General features: G+C 41.9%; 1 protein-coding gene across 5 annotated transcripts in view; it reads left to right on the plus strand.

Annotated features, from left to right (window-relative positions):
• The window catches only part of tex15 (testis expressed 15, meiosis and synapsis associated), a 44,674-nt gene that overhangs the window by 26,400 nt on the left and 1,665 nt on the right, over positions 1 to 16,609 (plus strand). For 3 of the 5 annotated variants that reach the window (XM_090233704.1, XM_036976767.2, XM_021601657.3), the window contains exons 2-7: positions 1,854 to 2,199; positions 2,462 to 2,627; positions 4,493 to 4,730; positions 4,821 to 4,964; positions 10,389 to 10,539; positions 10,688 to 16,527. In XM_090233704.1, coding sequence (XP_090089830.1) covers positions 1,881 to 2,199; positions 2,462 to 2,627; positions 4,493 to 4,730; positions 4,821 to 4,964; positions 10,389 to 10,539; positions 10,688 to 16,527 — 6,858 coding nt within the window. In that variant the 5' untranslated portion in view covers positions 1,854 to 1,880. Of the gene's footprint in view, positions 1 to 478; positions 664 to 1,095; positions 1,589 to 1,853; positions 2,200 to 2,461; positions 2,628 to 4,492; positions 4,731 to 4,820; positions 4,965 to 10,388; positions 10,540 to 10,687; positions 16,528 to 16,609 lie in introns of those variants that run through there. The other 2 variants (XM_090233705.1, XM_036976768.2) reach the window with 2 other exon arrangements.

The raw sequence follows: 16,609 nt of genomic DNA on the forward strand, positions 1-16,609 counted from the left end.
CCCTTCCCAAAAATGAAGAGAAAAATTATAGAAAAATTATAATAAATACACAATGAGTAACGATAACTTGGCTATATACACGGGGTACCAGTACCGAGTTGATGTGCAGGTGTATGAGGTAATTGAGGTAGATATAAACATAATAGGTGACTAGGCAACGGCAGAGATAATAGTAGCAGCAGTAGATGATAGTAACAGCAGATAAACAGTAACAGCAGATAAACAGTAACAGCAGTGTATGTGATGAATCAAAAGAGTTGGTGCAAAAAGGGCTCGATAAAGATAGTGCAGGTAGTCTGGGTGAAACATGCCTGTTTCAACCAGCCTCATAGATGAAGCTGTTGGAATGCATGCCTCAAAGTTCATGGTCGAAAAGTATTCAGGAGGAACAAGTGTAATAAATAAATAAATAAATAAACCTGCTAAACTTGTTTGCCATCAAACTTGTTTGCCGTCTGATTGTCAAAGAACAGTCTGTGCAGTACTTGTTTCATACACATGGAACCAGTCCTGTGAGGCTGAGCTCACTTTCGACATTTCCAGTTAAAAAAAAAGACTGCTTACTTCTTCATTTTAGCGTTGGATGGCTGTTTTGACTGGATTACCTACTTCTTCATATTTTTTGAAGAATTGTTTACTTTGTTTATAATATCTAATTAAAAGGTAACACACTTTTTTTTTGTGATTTCTGTTTTTGAGTGGTTCCTTGCATCAGAGGCTCACACGCAGGTCGATATCACTGTTCCATTTCCAGAGATATTTTGGTTTTGGAGCAGATTTTGGTGATTTGTTGCTCAATACATAGAAGCAAACCTTTGATTTGACTTTACGGAAAAACCACATGAATTTCACATGTGAACACGTAAAGTGTTCCAAAAACATGTTTTCGTGGGATCTTATGTGAAGGTAATGTGATAACATGTAAAGCAACATGTGAAATCATATGAAGTTTTTCAAAAACACATGTTTTCACATGACTTCAAGTGTGAAATTTCATGTGAAAGCATGTGATTTTCCACTTGTGAAGTCATGTGGTTTTTCTGTAAGTGTAGTTTACGATCTGTCTGCATTAACCAATTTGGCTTATTTCCACAGTTATAGACAGTGTTGTACAACCTTTGGCCTCAAGTTGAATCTGTCAAGTTGAATCTGTTTTGCTCCAAATACTTGTCTGTATATGGTCACGTGGGTCACATGATGTTAAAACAAGCAAATGGGGGCTGAGAGACTTATCAGAAGGGAAGGTTAAAGGTCAACTGAGACAACACAGTGACTTTGGATACACCATACATGTTCCAGGAATGGGTAGACATTATTGAGACCGGGTGAGATATTAGAACTACACATATTTACATTCAGATTCTGATCCGCTCAAGCATGTGCCAGTAACTTTGCCCTCGACAAGGAAGAAAAACGAATGATTTCCGTGAGCTAAGCTAGATCATCGAACAATCTGAGAGATAAGGTTGCCGTTTTGGGCACCTTGTTATTCTGCTGTGAATCCAGTACTTTGTAAATCAATACAGTATACTATATCTCGATGAATGAGGGTAAATACCACCACTGAACACGATTGGATATGCAAACCGTAAGTATACTTGAGCATTGGCACCAATTTTTGTTTGGAAATGGGGAAGAAGGTTGACTTAACAACATACTAATTGGCAGTTTTTTGAATGCTTGCACAATCAAGTTATCATGTTACTCAGAAATGGGGAAGTGTGCCTCATACAAAAACACGCCATGACAGCATTCCAGATTGAGAAAATACAAAATGGTGTTTAACAGTTTTTGTAGTAAGAAGAAGTTGTCCGGTCCTCTTGGCTGTGATCTGATGTGTGGACTTTTAACAGGGTGATGTTCTGGATTAGGCCAGCACCATGGAGACACTCGGTAGCAAGAGAGAGATGGCACTTCCATCCCGAAGCTCTTCCCAGGCAATAGGAGCTCTTACCCTGAGCTCTTCCCAGGCAATAGGAGCTCCGACCGTGAGCTCTTCCCAGGCAATAGGAGCTCCGACCGTGAGCTCTTCCCAGGCAATAGGAGCTCCGACCGTGAGCTCTTCCCAGGTAATAGGAGCTCCGACCGTGAGCTCTTCCCAGGCAATAGGAGCTCCGACCCTGACGTCTTCCCAGGTAATAGGAGCTCTGACCCTGAGGAATTTCACCATTCCCAGGAGGAAGAGGGGAGATGGAAAAGGTATGAGAAACATATAATCACATTCAGAACCAATGTCAATATAATCTGAATAATATAATCTGATAGCTCATAAAGTCAGTGCCACGCTCTACAATGCTTTTAGCACTTGAAAAAGTGTGATATAAATTCAATTTATTATCAACAATAACAATAATGCTAAAACTATTGATTTGTGAATTAAAGTTCAGAGTGTTTTGCCATGTATTTATGTTGATGGTTGAATTACATTGTATCCTGTCCGTGTGCATCTCTTTTTGACTAGCTCTTTTGGATGTCTGCCTCAAAGAGAGCAGGGACTATAGTCTGATACAGACAACTCTGAATGAGTCCCGATTGGACATGGGCAAGGAGATATCCTTCAGCTGGCAGTGGGATGATGTCACGCTAATACACAACGAGGAGCTACTGCGAGAGTTCTTTGAAAAAAGGTGACAATCAACATGTTGTTCAATGGCGTTAGTGCATATCTTCACAAGAACTGCATGCATGTGCTATATGCATATACAACTCTGTACTGAAACATGATATGAATATGCACATCAGTGGAAGCTGCTGAGGCGAGGAAGGCTCATAATAATGGCTGGAATGGAATCAATGGAATGGTATCAAACATATGGTTTCCAGCAACATCTGACTATCTAATATCCTGTTATATTGCTTTGTTATCATCCTCTAAAGAGGGTGTTGTTATCACGTAAAGAGGGTGTTGTTATCCCCTATCAAGTAGAGGGTGTTGTTATCCCCTATCAAGTAGAGGGTGTTGTTATCCCCTATCATGTAAAGAGGGTGTTGTTATCCCCTATCAAGTGGAGGGTGTTGTTATCCCCTATCAAGTAAAGGGTGTTGCTATCCCCTATTAAGTAAAGAGGGTCTTGTTATCCCCTATCAAGTAAAGATGGTGTTGTTATCCCCTATCAAGTAGAGGGTGTTGTTATCCCCTATCAAGTAGAGGGTGTTGTTATCCCCTATCAAGTAGAGGGTGTTGTTATCCCTTATCAGGTAAAGATGGTGTTGTTATCCCCTATCAAGTAGAGGGTGTTGTTATCCCTTATCAGGTAAAGAGGGTGTTGTTATCCCCTATCAAGTAAAGATGGTGTTGTTATCCCCTATCAAGTAGAGGGTGTTGTTATCCCCTATCAAGTAAATAGGGTGTTGTTATCCCTTATCAGGTAAAGAGGGTGTTGTTATCCCCTATCAGGTAAAGAGGGTGTTGTTATCCCCTATCAAGTAAATAGGGTGTTGTTATCCCCTATCAAGTAAATAGGGTGTTGTTATCCCCTATCAGGTAAAGAGGGTGTTGTTATCCCCTATCAGGTAAAGAGGGTGTTGTTATCCCCTATCAGGTAAAGAGGGTGTTGTTATCCCCTATCGAGTAAATAGGGTGTTGTTATCCCTTATCAGGTAAAGAGGGTGTTGTTATCCCCTATCGAGTAAATAGGGTGTTGTTATCCCCTATCAGGTAAAGAGGGTGTTGTTATCCCCTATCGAGTAAATAGGGTGTTGTTATCCCCTATCAGGTAAAGAGGGTGTTGTTATCCCCTATCAGGTAAAGAGGGTGTTGTTATCCCCTATCAAGTAAAGATGGTGTTGTTATCCCCTATCAGGTAAAGAGGGTGTTGTTATCCCCTATCAGGTAAAGAGGGTGTTGTTATCCCCTATCAGGTAAATAGGGTGTTGTTATCCCCTATCGAGTAAATAGGGTGTTGTTATCCCCTATCAGGTAAAGAGGGTGTTGTTATCCCCTATCAGGTAAATAGGGTGTTGTTATCCCCTATCAGGTAAAGAGGGTGTTGTTATCCCCTATCAGGTAAATAGGGTGTTGTTATCCCCTATCAGGTAAAGAGGGTGTTGTTATCCCCTATCAGGTAAAGAGGGTGTTGTTATCCCCTATCAGGTAAAGAGGGTGTTGTTATCCCCTATCAGGTAAAGAGGGTGTTGTTATCCCCTATCAGGTAAAGAGGGTGTTGTTATCCCCTATCAGGTAAATAGGGTGTTGTTATCCCCTATCAGGTAAAGAGGGTGTTGTTATCCCCTATCAGGTAAATAGGGTGTTGTTATCCCCTATCGAGTGTTCTCTTTGAAGTTGAAGTATGCCTGTGTGTGGAAATTGCACATTCATAATTTCCTAGTTTTACCAATGATCTTTTTATGCCTACTTTGCGGGATCTCTAAATTGCCTAATGAGGGAATCACTAATATATGTAGAGTTGGTGTTATATTTAATTTCAGAACAGTGTGTGATACATCTAACCCTGTTGACCAGTCATTTGCTTTCATGTTCCTATTATCTCAGATCTGAAATGCGTTTAAAGGATAGACACGTCAGAGAAATGGAGGAGAGGTTCTGTTTTTTAGTCACCTCTGACCAAAAAGCTAAGCAAATGTATCAACACGGACTGAAGGTTGAGAACACAGATCAACACTCTCTGGGAAACCCGTCATATGGAGTCTATTTGCACAGGCACGCTGATGTGGCCCTGAAAAATATCAGCGGCAACACCCCTGCTGGAAAAATCCTCATCATTTTCAAGGTTAGATGGTAATAGTCGTCAATATGATAATTTACATTATTTCTATTCATTAAGCAAGTAAAACATATGTTTTTGCTTTTCTTCCCATAGGTTCTCTTTGGCAAGGTGAAAAAAGTACCTCCATGTTATGGAAGGAACAGCACACATGATCCAACGGTGAATTACGATTGTCACGTGTCCAAAGACCCCGCTGTCCCGAGGGACAGCTTGTCTCAGCAAGTTTTGAGCTCGTCAGTAAGTTTAGTGGCCTGGCTGGTCTAGTGGTAATGCCGCAGCCTCCAGCATACATATCTACGGTGTCTGCATTAGTTCAAATCCCACTTGCTGCTCTTTGATACAACCTCTGTCTATCTTTCCCCACTGTCATTCTCTATCTTTTATATAATATACACTATACATTCAGAAGTATGTGGACACACCTTCAAATTAGTGGATTTGGCTATTTCAGCGACACCCGTTGCTGACAGTTGTATAAAATCACATACACAGCCAAGTAATCTCCATAGACAAACATTGGCAGTAGAACAGCCTCAGCCGCGAAGTGGTAGACCACACAAGACCGCTAAGTGCTGATGTGTGAAGCGCATAAAAATAGTCTGTTCTCGATTGCAACCCTGAATACCGAGTTCCAAACTGCCTCTGGAAGCAACGTCAGCACAAGAACTGTTCGTCAGGCGCTTCCTGAAATGGGTTTCCATGGCCGAGCAGCCGCACATAAGCCTAAGATCACCATGCGCAATGCCAAGCATCGGCCAGAGTGGGGTAAAGCTTCCTGCCATTGGACTCTGGAGCAGTGGAAACACATTCTTTGGAGTGATGAATCACGCTTCACCATCTGGCAGTCCGACGGATGAATATGGGTTTGGCGGATGCCAGGAGAACGCTACCTACCCGAATACATAGTGCCAACTGTAAAGTTTGGTGGAGGAGGAATAATGGTCTGGGGCTGTTTTTCATGGTTCAGGCTCGGCCCCTTAGTTCCAGTGAAAGGAAATGTTAATGCTACAGCATACAATGACATTCTAGATGATTATGTGCTTTTGGAGAAGGCCCTTTCCTGTTCCAGCATGACAATGACCCGTGCAGAAAGCGAGGTCCATACAGAAATGGTTTGTCGAGATGGATGTGGAAGAACTTGACTGGCCTGCACAGAGCCCTGACCTCAACCCCATCGAACACCTTTGGGAGGAATTGGAACGCTGACTGTGAGCCAGGCCTAATCAACCAACACCAGTGCCTGACCTCACTAATGCTCTTGTGGCTGAATGGAAGCAAGTCCCTGCAGCAATGTTCCAACATCTAGTAGAAAGCCTTCCCAGAAGAGTGGAGGCTGTTATAGAGCAAAGGGAGGACCAACTCCATATTAATGCCCATGATTTTGGAATGAGATGTTCGATGGAGCAGGTGTCCACATACTTTTGGTCATATAGTGTAAAAATACACATACAGTGGGGCAAAAAAGTATTTAGTCAGCCACCAATTGTGCAAGTTCTCCCACTTAAAAAGATGAGAGAGGCCTGTAATTTTCATCATAGGTACACTTCAACTATGACAGACAAAAAATCCAGAAAGTCACATTGTAGGATTTTTAATTAATTTATTTGCAAATTATGGTGGAAAATAAGTATTTGGTCAATAACAAAAGTTTATCTCAATACTTTGTTATATACCCTTTGTTGGCAATGACAGAGGTCAAATGTTTTCTCTAAGTCTTCACAAGGTTTTCACACACTTGCTGGTATTTTGGCCCATTCCTCCATGCAGATCTCCTGTAGAGCAGTGATGTTTTGGGGCTGTTGCTGGGCAACACAGACTTTCAACTCCCTCCAAAGATTTTCTATGGGGTTGAGATCTGGAGACTGGCTAGGCCACTCCAGGACCTTGAAATGCTTCTTACGAAGCCACTCCTTCGTTGCCCGGGCGGTGTGTTTGGGATCATTGTCATGCTGAAAGACCCAGCCACGTTTCATCTTCAATGCCCTTGCTTTGTTACTTTGGTCCCAGCTCTCTGCAGGTCATTCACTAGGTCCCCCTGTGTGGTTCTGGGATTTTTGCTCACCGTTCTTGTGATCATTTTGACCCCACGAGGTGAGATCTTGCGTGGAGCCCCAGATCGAGGGAGATTATCAGTGGTCTTGTACAGTGCCTTGCGAAAGTATTCGGCCCCCTTGAACTTTGCGAACTTTTACCACATTCCAGGCTTCAAACATAAAGATATAAAACTGTATTTTTTTGTGAAGAATCAACAACAAGTGGGACACAATCATGAAGCGGAACGACATTTATTGGATATTTCAAACTTTTTTAACAAATCAAAAATTGGGCGTGCAAAATTATTCAGCCCCTTTACTTTCAGTGCAGCAAACTCTCTCCAGAAGTTCAGTGAGGATCTCTGGTCAGAGTCTTCAGGTGGGAGACTCTGTCCATAGGACAACAATCAGTCATATATTGCACAAATCTGGCCTTTATGGAAGAGTGGCAAGAAGAAAGCCATTTCTTAAAGATATCCATAAAAAGTGTCGTTTAAAGTTTGCCACAAGCCACCTGGGAGACACACCAAACATGTGGAAGAAGGTGCTCTGGTCAGATGTTGCCAAAAAGTTCAATTTTGGTTTCAATGCAAAACGTTATGTTTGGCGTAAAAGCAACACAGCTGAACACACCATCCCCACTGTCAAACATGGTGGTGGCAGCATCATGGTTTGGTCCTGCTTTTCTTCAGCAGGGACAGGGAAGATGGTTAAAATTGATGGGAAGATGGATGGAGCCAAATACAGGACCATTCTGGAAGAAAACCTGATGGAGTCTGCAAAAGACCTGAGACTGGGACGGAGATTTGTCTTCCAACAAGACAATGATCCAAAACATAAAGCAAAATCTACAATGGAATGGTTCAAAAATAAACATATCCAGGTGTTAGAATGGCCAAGTCAAAGTCCAGACCTGAATCCAATCGAGAATCTGTGGAAAGAACTGAAAACTGCTGTTCACAAATGCTCTCCATCCAACCTCACTGAGCTCGAGCTGTTTTGCAAGGAGGAATGGGAAAAAATGTCAGTCTCTCGATGTGCAAAACTGATAGAGACATACCCCAAGCGACTTACAGCTGTAATCGCAGCAAAGGGTGGCGCCACAAAGTATTAACTTAAGGGGGCTGAATAATTTTGCACGCCCAATTTTTCAGTTTTTGATTTGTTAAAAAAGTTTGAAATATCCAATAAATGTCATTCCACTTCATGATTGTGTCCCACTTGTTGTTGATTCTTCACAAAAAAATACAGTTTTATATCTTTATGTTTGAAGCCTGAAATGTGGCAAAAGGTCGCAAAGTTCAAGGGGGCCGAATACTTTCGCAAGGCACTGTATGTCTTTCATTTCCTAATAATTGCTCCCACAGTTGATTTCTTCAAACCAAGCTGCTTACCTATTGCAGATTCAGTCTTCCCAGCCTGGTGCAGGTCTACAATTTTGTTTCTGGTGTCCTTTGACAGCTCTTTGGTCTTGGCCATAGTGGAGTTTGGAGTGTGACTGTTTGAGGTTGTGGACAGGTGTCTTTTATACTGATAACAAGTTCAAACAGGTGTCATTAATACAGGTAATGAGTGGAGTACAGAGGAGCCTCTTAAAGAAGAAGTTACAGGTCTGTGAGAGCCAGAAATCTTGCTTGTTTGTAGGTGACCAAATACTTATTTTCCACCATAATTTGCAAATAAATTCATTAAAAATCCTACAATGTGATTTTCTGGATTTTTTTCCTTCTCATTTTGTCTGTCATAGTTGAAGTGTACCTATGATGGAAATTACAGGCCTCTCTCATCTTTTTAAGTGGGAGAACTTGCACAATTTGTGGCTGACTAAACTTTTTTGCCCCACTGTATATACAGTGCCAGTCAAAAGTTTGGAAAAGGTTTTTTTCTTTCTTCTTACTATTTTCTACATTGTAGAATCATAGTGAAGACATCAAAACTATGAAATAACACATATGGGATCATGTAGTAACCAAAAAAAGTGTTAAACAAATCTAAATATATTTTTGATTCTTCAAAGTAGCCACTTTGCCTTGATGACAGCTTTGCACACTCTTGGCATTCTCTCAACCAGCTTCACCTGGACTGCTTTTCAAACAGTCTTGAAGGAGTTCCTATATATGCTGAGCACTTGTTGGCTGCTTTTCCTTCAATCTGCGGTCCAACTCATCCCAAACCATCCCAAAACAGCTACACTAGCAATAACATCTGCTAAACACGTGTATTTGATTGATTGAAACCATCTCAATTGGGTTGAGGTCGGGTGATTGTGGAGGCCAGGTCATCTGATGCAGCACTCTCCTTCTTGGTCAAACAGCTCTTACACAGCCTGGAGGTGTGTTGGGTCATAGTCCTGTTGAAAAACAAATGATTGTCCCACTAGGTGCAAACCAGATGGGATGGCAATCACTGCAGAATGCTGTGCTAGCCATGCTGGTTAAGTGTGCCTTGAATTCTAAATAAATCACAGACAATGTCACCAGCAAAGCATTTATTTGGGCTGCAATTTCTGAGGCTGGTAACTTTAATGAACGTATCCTCTGCAGTAGAGGTAACTATGGGTTTTCCTTTCCTGTGGCGGTCCTCATGAGAGCCAGTTCCATCATAGCGCTTGATGGTTTTTGCGACAGCACTTGAAGAAACGTTCGAGTTTTTGAAATGTTCTGTATTGACTGACCTTCATGTCTTAAAGTAATGATGGACTGTTGTTTCTCTTTGCTTATTTGAGCTGTTCTTGAGATAATATGGAATTGGTATTTTGCCAAATAGGGCTATCTTCTGTATACCATCCGTACCTTGTCACAACACAACTGAATGGCTCAAACGCATTAAGTAGGAAAGAAATTCCACAAATTAACTTTTAACAAGGCACACCTGTTAATTGAAATACATTCCAGGTGACTACCTCATGAAGCTGGTTGAGAGAATGCCAAGAGTTTGCAAAACTGTCATCAAAGCAAAGGGTGGCTTCTTTGAAGAATCTCAAATATAAAATATATTTTGATTTGTTTAACACTTTTTTGGTTACTACATGATATGTGTTATTCCATAGTTCTGTTGTCTTCACTATTATTCTACAATGTAGATAATAGTAAAAATAAAGAAAAACCATTGAAGGAGTAGGAGTGGCCAATATGTATATATATGAGATATGATGTATATATGATGTCCTTTGGGTGGTGGATCATTCTTGATACACAAGGAACTGTTGAGCATTAAAAACCCAGCAGCGTTGCAGTTCTTGACACACTCAAACCAGTGCGCATGGCACCTACTACCATACCCTGTTCAAAGGAACTTAAATCTTTTGTCTTGCCCATTCACCCTCTGAAAGGCACACAATACATAGTCTCAACTATCTCCTTCTTTAACCTGTCTCCTCCCCTTCATCTACACTAATTTAAGTGGATTTAACAGGTGAAATCAATAAGGGATCATAACTTTCACCTGGATTCACCTGGTTGGTCTATGTCATGGAAAGAGCAGGTGTTCCTAATGTTTTGTACACTCTGTATGTGTATAGACAATTTATAAATATATTTGAAAGTTCACTCCTTTAGAGAGAGCTGCTCTGAGGCATGACTTGATATGTGACCATATGACCATGACTTGACACATTCTCTGTTTACAGGTGTTCCTGTTTGACTACAACGAAAACCAGGAGCTAAAACAGAGACCAAGGCAATGTTTGCCATATGCTATGGTTTCATTGGTTCCTTCTGTAAATTCTTCTCCGACTAGCACTCTAGTTCCATCTGTAAAACTGGGGCCAAAAACAAAGGGTATGGAATTACAATAACCAGATTGTGTTTAAATGACTAGATTTATTCCAGCATATTCATCATCAGCTGATGATCCATGTTTTATATTTCATATACGCAAACTATAGCCTATGTAGTATTAATAATTGCTTTGTTTCATCTTTCCCAGATTCAGCGGCATGTTTGGAAACCTGCACCGTGGCTCAAAGAGTGGGTAGAGGTCAGAATGCGACCGTGACATTCAAACATTTTGGGACAACTGAAAGTCCATTGCCTGGATACAGATGTCAGGGATTTGGAACAAACCCCCCATTCCAAAGAGGTGATCAACAGAACTTCCAAAACATTACATCAATCGCAAACCAATTGTATCACAACGGAAGTGACCAACCCCCACCGCCTCCACTACACATTAGTCCCTGCGACCAGCCCCCACCACCTCCACCGCCCTTGAGTTCCTGCGACCAGCCCCCACCGCCCTTTAGTCCCTGCGACCAGTCCCCAGCGCCCATTAGTCCCTGCGACCAACCTCCAACTCCTTTTAGTTCCTGTGTCCAGCCCGCATCACCCTTTAGTTCCTGTGTCCAGCCCCCATCACCTTTTAGTTCCTGTGTCCAGCCCAAATCACCCTTTAGTTCCTGTGTCCAGCCCCCATCACCTTTTAGTTCCTGTGTCCAGCCCCCATCACCCTTTAGTTCCTGTGTCCAGACCCCATCACCCTTTAGTTCCTGTGCCCAACTTTTACCACCTTTTAGTTCCTGTGTCCAGCCCCCATCACCCTTTAGTCCCTGTGACCAGCCCCCACCACCCTTTAGTTCCTGGGCTCCTCCTTTACCACCACCATTCACTGGTTCAATTACCTTCTTGGAAGACAATGGACTGGTTACTGATCCTATACATTTACAGATCCCAAGCCATGCTGGAACAGCTCAATTTGACCACAATAAACCCCACTTAGGTAACCAAGTTCAGTCTTGTCAACAAGTTTCGAACACCCTGGCCACGAACCAGGATAACTTATGGCGACAGTCTACATCTGCAACAGGTGCATTGGAACCAGTCTCTACTATAGTTTATTCTTCACGTGTGATTAAGGATCCCAGATTGTCGGCACGAGAAACTAACAATATGCAGAGATCGATTTCAATGGAGTCAGAGAGCGGTCAACAAACAAGTACCTCTGTCTGCATATTGACCGTGAAGCCAGAGCATAAGAATCTCCAAAATGTACCAAAACAGGTGAAAAATCTCAGGGAAACTGGAAAAAAGAATGATCCAAAACCATGCCAGCCTGATACACCAATAGATTGTTCTACTGCTACTTTGGTGAATATTTCAGCTCCATCCTCTGTGATACCTACAACTGAGAATCAGCCATCGTCTAGAATGCTTAAAATGAAGTTCCAGAAGTATTCTCCATATTTTCATCTGACCAAAGAGGAGAGGAAGGCAAAAATTGGTTCTCTACAACATCTGTCATTTGATGAGAAAAATACATTATTAGAGAGAACCAATTTTTATGCAAACTATTTTCAGAAGTCCAGGTGTCTACTCAATCAAAATGACAAGGTCGCCACAGTCGACCCTGGGCGGCTATGTAAACCAGGAAGTATAAAAAGATGCTTGTCCAGCACAGACTCAGTGGAGATGTACAACAGTCCTCAAAAGACTCATGAGGACAGTGGTGCATACTTGCAGCAGCAGGTGAGACAACATCATCAGCCCCAGTACACCACAAATGGTGATCAGAGTTCAAAACCTATCCCAGAAATTTCAGCCCATAATCCATCAATTGTCTGTGGGGCTGTGGAGGAAATTGTGGCCCTTCAATTTGAGAGGAACACAGGCAATATGGAACCAGAAGACATGAACCTTTGCAGCCCAGAATCCACTACTACATGTCTCACAGAAACGGAAGAGGATGTGCACAAAGTTACTGTGGAACCACAAGATGAAATGGCAATGAAAAATGACTCACCGATTCCATTCCTTCCCCAGACTGTCAACCAAACTGCAACCTCTGAAAGCCGGCAGGAAACAGAGGTGAGGTCCAATCTTAACTCAGCAACAGAGGAAAAACCTCAGGATGCTCTAAATGAAAACTCTAATGCAAGCAAGCAGAACACAGAGGCAAGCTCCAAACCAAATTCCATAAGAGATGAAAAAAATCTAAACATTGTACCTGAAATCGCTGAGGGAAACAGACAGGGCAGAGATGTGAAGTGTGAACCAATCTTAGAAGAGAAAAACAAAACAAATGCTGTAAGTTCAGTGGATGACACAATGGTGAACGAAAATCCCTCAGAAACAAGGTGTCCAGTCATTTATGAGAGCCATACTGATATCATGGATGCTTGTGAAGAGGTTTGTGGTACGGAAACATCAGAGGAAGTTATGAGTGTCAAGGTCTTCTGTCCTGGAGTCATGTCTAGGCAAAATCATGAAAGGCTTTTGCAGAAAGACAGAGAATGTTATGAAATTGGCCAACATCAACAAAATGAATCCAATACATTTTCTACCTGTGGTGACTTAGCTGATAATACTGAAGAATGTCAGGCTGATGATTCAAAAGCCAAAGATACAGTCTACAGTTTCCTGTATAACAGGCTGCAACTCAGTGAGCTCTTTCTTTCACCTAATCAGCATGGATCATGCTCAATTTCTGGTAAACATTACCTTAAACCAAAATGCAAAGACAGTCCTATGGACACCAATAAATCACTCCTTCCGTCCTGCAACCCAAACCAAGTAGACATCGGAGAGGGATGTAACCTTCGCATCACAATAAATGCTGATAGAGAATTGTCCGCTGTCACGGAATCCCCCTCTCTGTCCAAGAGATTTTCAGTGTCAGAATGTCCTCAAGGAACTCAAGCCTCACCAACTGTACAGGAAAATGAAAAGTTTAGCAACAACAGCATTATCAGTGAAAACACACCCATTGACGGTGTTCTGAAAACATCCACCTACTACACCACCTTCAACAGAGCACATGCCCGCAATGCCAAATTAATCAAAATGATGGCAGAGAAATACAAAGGGAAGGAAAATGCTTCAGTGAGGATAATGAGAAATCATCAACATTCAAGAGTGAAGAAGAAATTGATTGTTGAAAAATCCACCACTGACATTCCATACTCAGAAATATCAAGATCATCCCATAAAGCCATTACAGGCCATATGCAGATGCCATTTATGCAGAGGGAAAAAGACTGTTTGAATGTTTCCCACAAAAACTTGAAACGCAAAACCTTTTTCCCCAATAAGGTCACAAGAAATGCCAGAGAGAACAAACACAAATCATGTTTTACATTTAAATCAAAGGTTGCAGCTCAGAAAATTTCTGTGTCAGATGACTTAAAGACCTCAACGCGAGTTCCCATAACATCAAAAAAAAGCACTATCCTGAAGATGTTAATAGATTTTAGGAGAAAAAAACGTTGGGGGACATTCAATCACAACAGAATGTACAGTCAAAGGAATGTGTGCAATGCTCCTGCAAAGTATATTACTTCCAGCCCAACGTCCGATGATAATAAACATCTGAGAGGTAATCGTTTCGAGAAGAAACATCTGAAGACACCAACGAGAGAGTTAGAAACAAATATGTCTATGAGAGATGGAAATGAAAAGATCAACGAGGAAAAGCAGATAGCTGATGCTGTTGACACAACCTTAACTTCGTCGACCATAGATATAGTCAATGAAGAGGCTGCAAAATCTACTTCTGGGAGCACTGCGAGCAACTTTGTGGAAGACATTCAACACATTGAGGAAGCAAAGGATCTATCTAAAAGCAGAACTTGCAACGACGGCAAGCCACATGACACAGAAACATCTCAGGAAACCCAGAGCAATTGCACTTCCCTTCAGAACAAATTACCTCCACCGAAATGCACCAATATCGTGGCTGTAAGTCAAGACAATGAGGGAATAACTGAGTTTAAAAAACATGAGGTGGATCTGCTGAAAGAAAAGGCATTACAAGCTCATACACACTCTAGAAAAGAGGTGGAAGAGGCCAACAGTGATATGGCGCCTGCTAAAGAGATCATTTCAGCTTCTGAGAACATGGAGTTTCCCTTAGATGCTGCCATCAAGATTCTTTGTGGCAGTGAGTTAAATTCAAACACACCCAAACCACAGGAAGAGATAGCTCGGGTGTTGCAGCACAAGTATGGTCAAATGGAGACAGAGAAAGCAGACACATCAGATAGAACACATTACTGCAACCCACTGGAACAAGAAGACACACCCTCCAAGGAAGTGAAACTCATCAATAGATTAAGAGATTACTTGACAAATTTTGAGTACATAGTTAGGAAACCCGAGCCAAAAACATCAGATACACTCTGTGAAAATGAGAAGAATTTGCCACAGATTTGTGAAACTATCCAGAATAATGTCAATGACCATAAGGAGAAACCAGTTCATCTGGTTGTCCTTGACAGGGTGGAGTTGCGCAATCTGAGACCTAATGCAATTCCTTTCCCAATAAAGATATGCACTCCGATTATCAACACAGACAATGACCTGATTCATAGTAAAGAACAGGAACACAAGGAGAAAACAAGAGGGAATAAAACGAATTGTTACAGAATTCCTTGCATTAGCCCTGATAGTACTTCCATGTTGGAAGTCCCTGAAAAGTCCACTCAAACTCCTATGGACAAGAAAACAACTGAAGCAGAAATCTCCACAAGTGTGCCTGACATTAACCATGGGATTACAATTGCAGAAAATTATGCCTCAAGAGAACAGCAAAGACAGCCAAATTGCACTATTGATGCAAACAACATGATCATGCTCAAAGCACTTGCAGAAATAGAACCAGAGAATTCCGAATTTTGTAAAACAAAAGAAAACACCAACCAGAAGCCAAAAAGCCACATTGTAAGGGTGAACACTAAGACTTTTCATAGAAACTTCAGTGTGGCTGATATCTCAAATGCACTAAAGCATGGAGACAAAGTAACTTCCTTGGCCGAACTTTGCCCGTTGCGAACTGAATGCAAAGTCATGATGCAGTACTTCATCTTAAACTTTGAGGAAAAACAGAATGTTGAGGTCAATAGAACTATCGTCTCAAGAGATCAGATTTTAGAGCGATATCTGGACCGTCCTCCTGTACCAATGGAACTGAAGTACGAAGCGTTGAATTCTTTCCTGGAACTGCAGATAATGATGGAGGCCTGGCAATTTGTAGATAACAAGATGCGATTTTTGAGTGGACAATCTACATTTAGGAGTCTGCTGTGGTACGATCCCACTCTGTATGGGGAACTCTTTAAAGGGAAGGTGGGATTACAGCAGCAGTCCTCTTTATATTCATCTTTCCAACAAAGCCTCATCAACGAAGGACCAATTGCATTGCAGAGGTACCATTTAGCTGTCTCTACATTGAATGAACAGCTGAAAAGGGCCCCAGAAATGTCTTATTACATGTATCTCAAAAGCAAAAGAGAGAGGCTGGAGATTGAGGCTGCATTACGAAATCCCTCAGACATAGAGAGTTTCTTCCTCTCTGTACCACTGTCTTGCATGGTCAATTTTGGCGACAGTGTGGAAAGTTTACAGAGGGTCCAGAGTCTTGTGACGACTTTCACAGAGACTCCTGCAGACAAATTAGAAGACGGATTCGATGTTGGAAAGGCTGAGCACCTTGCCATGGTGTTCCGATTTCTTCAGGAGAAAATCTACTATTTGAAAGCTTGCAGCAACACGATGGTCAGCAAGACGTCTTGGTTTGGCATGGAACACATCCTGTTTGACGCTTCGAAGATGCTGGTGTGGAGGGACACGAAACAGACTGGGTCAGATGAGCTGCAGGCGAAATACAAGAAAGCAAATCCACAAATTGTCTATGGGGTGACTGAATCTGGTGTCTCACTGTTGCATACAAGCGTGTCAAAGAGGACCCAGCTCATGGTTAAGACTGGGAACACAGCACAGAGATTCAGAGGTCGGAGTCGGGGGATGCCGCCTATGGAGAACACTCGCTGTGCTGAGGTTTGTTGATATATTCCCATTTTTGGGGGGTAGAAATTACACATGTATGATATCAAATAATTGAAATTGCCTTTAGTAACAT

The sequence above is a fragment of the Oncorhynchus mykiss genome, chromosome 5 (genome assembly GCF_057628025.1).
Source record: "Oncorhynchus mykiss isolate SJ-2025 chromosome 5, ASM5762802v1, whole genome shotgun sequence".
Lineage (NCBI taxonomy): Eukaryota > Metazoa > Chordata > Actinopteri > Salmoniformes > Salmonidae > Oncorhynchus > Oncorhynchus mykiss.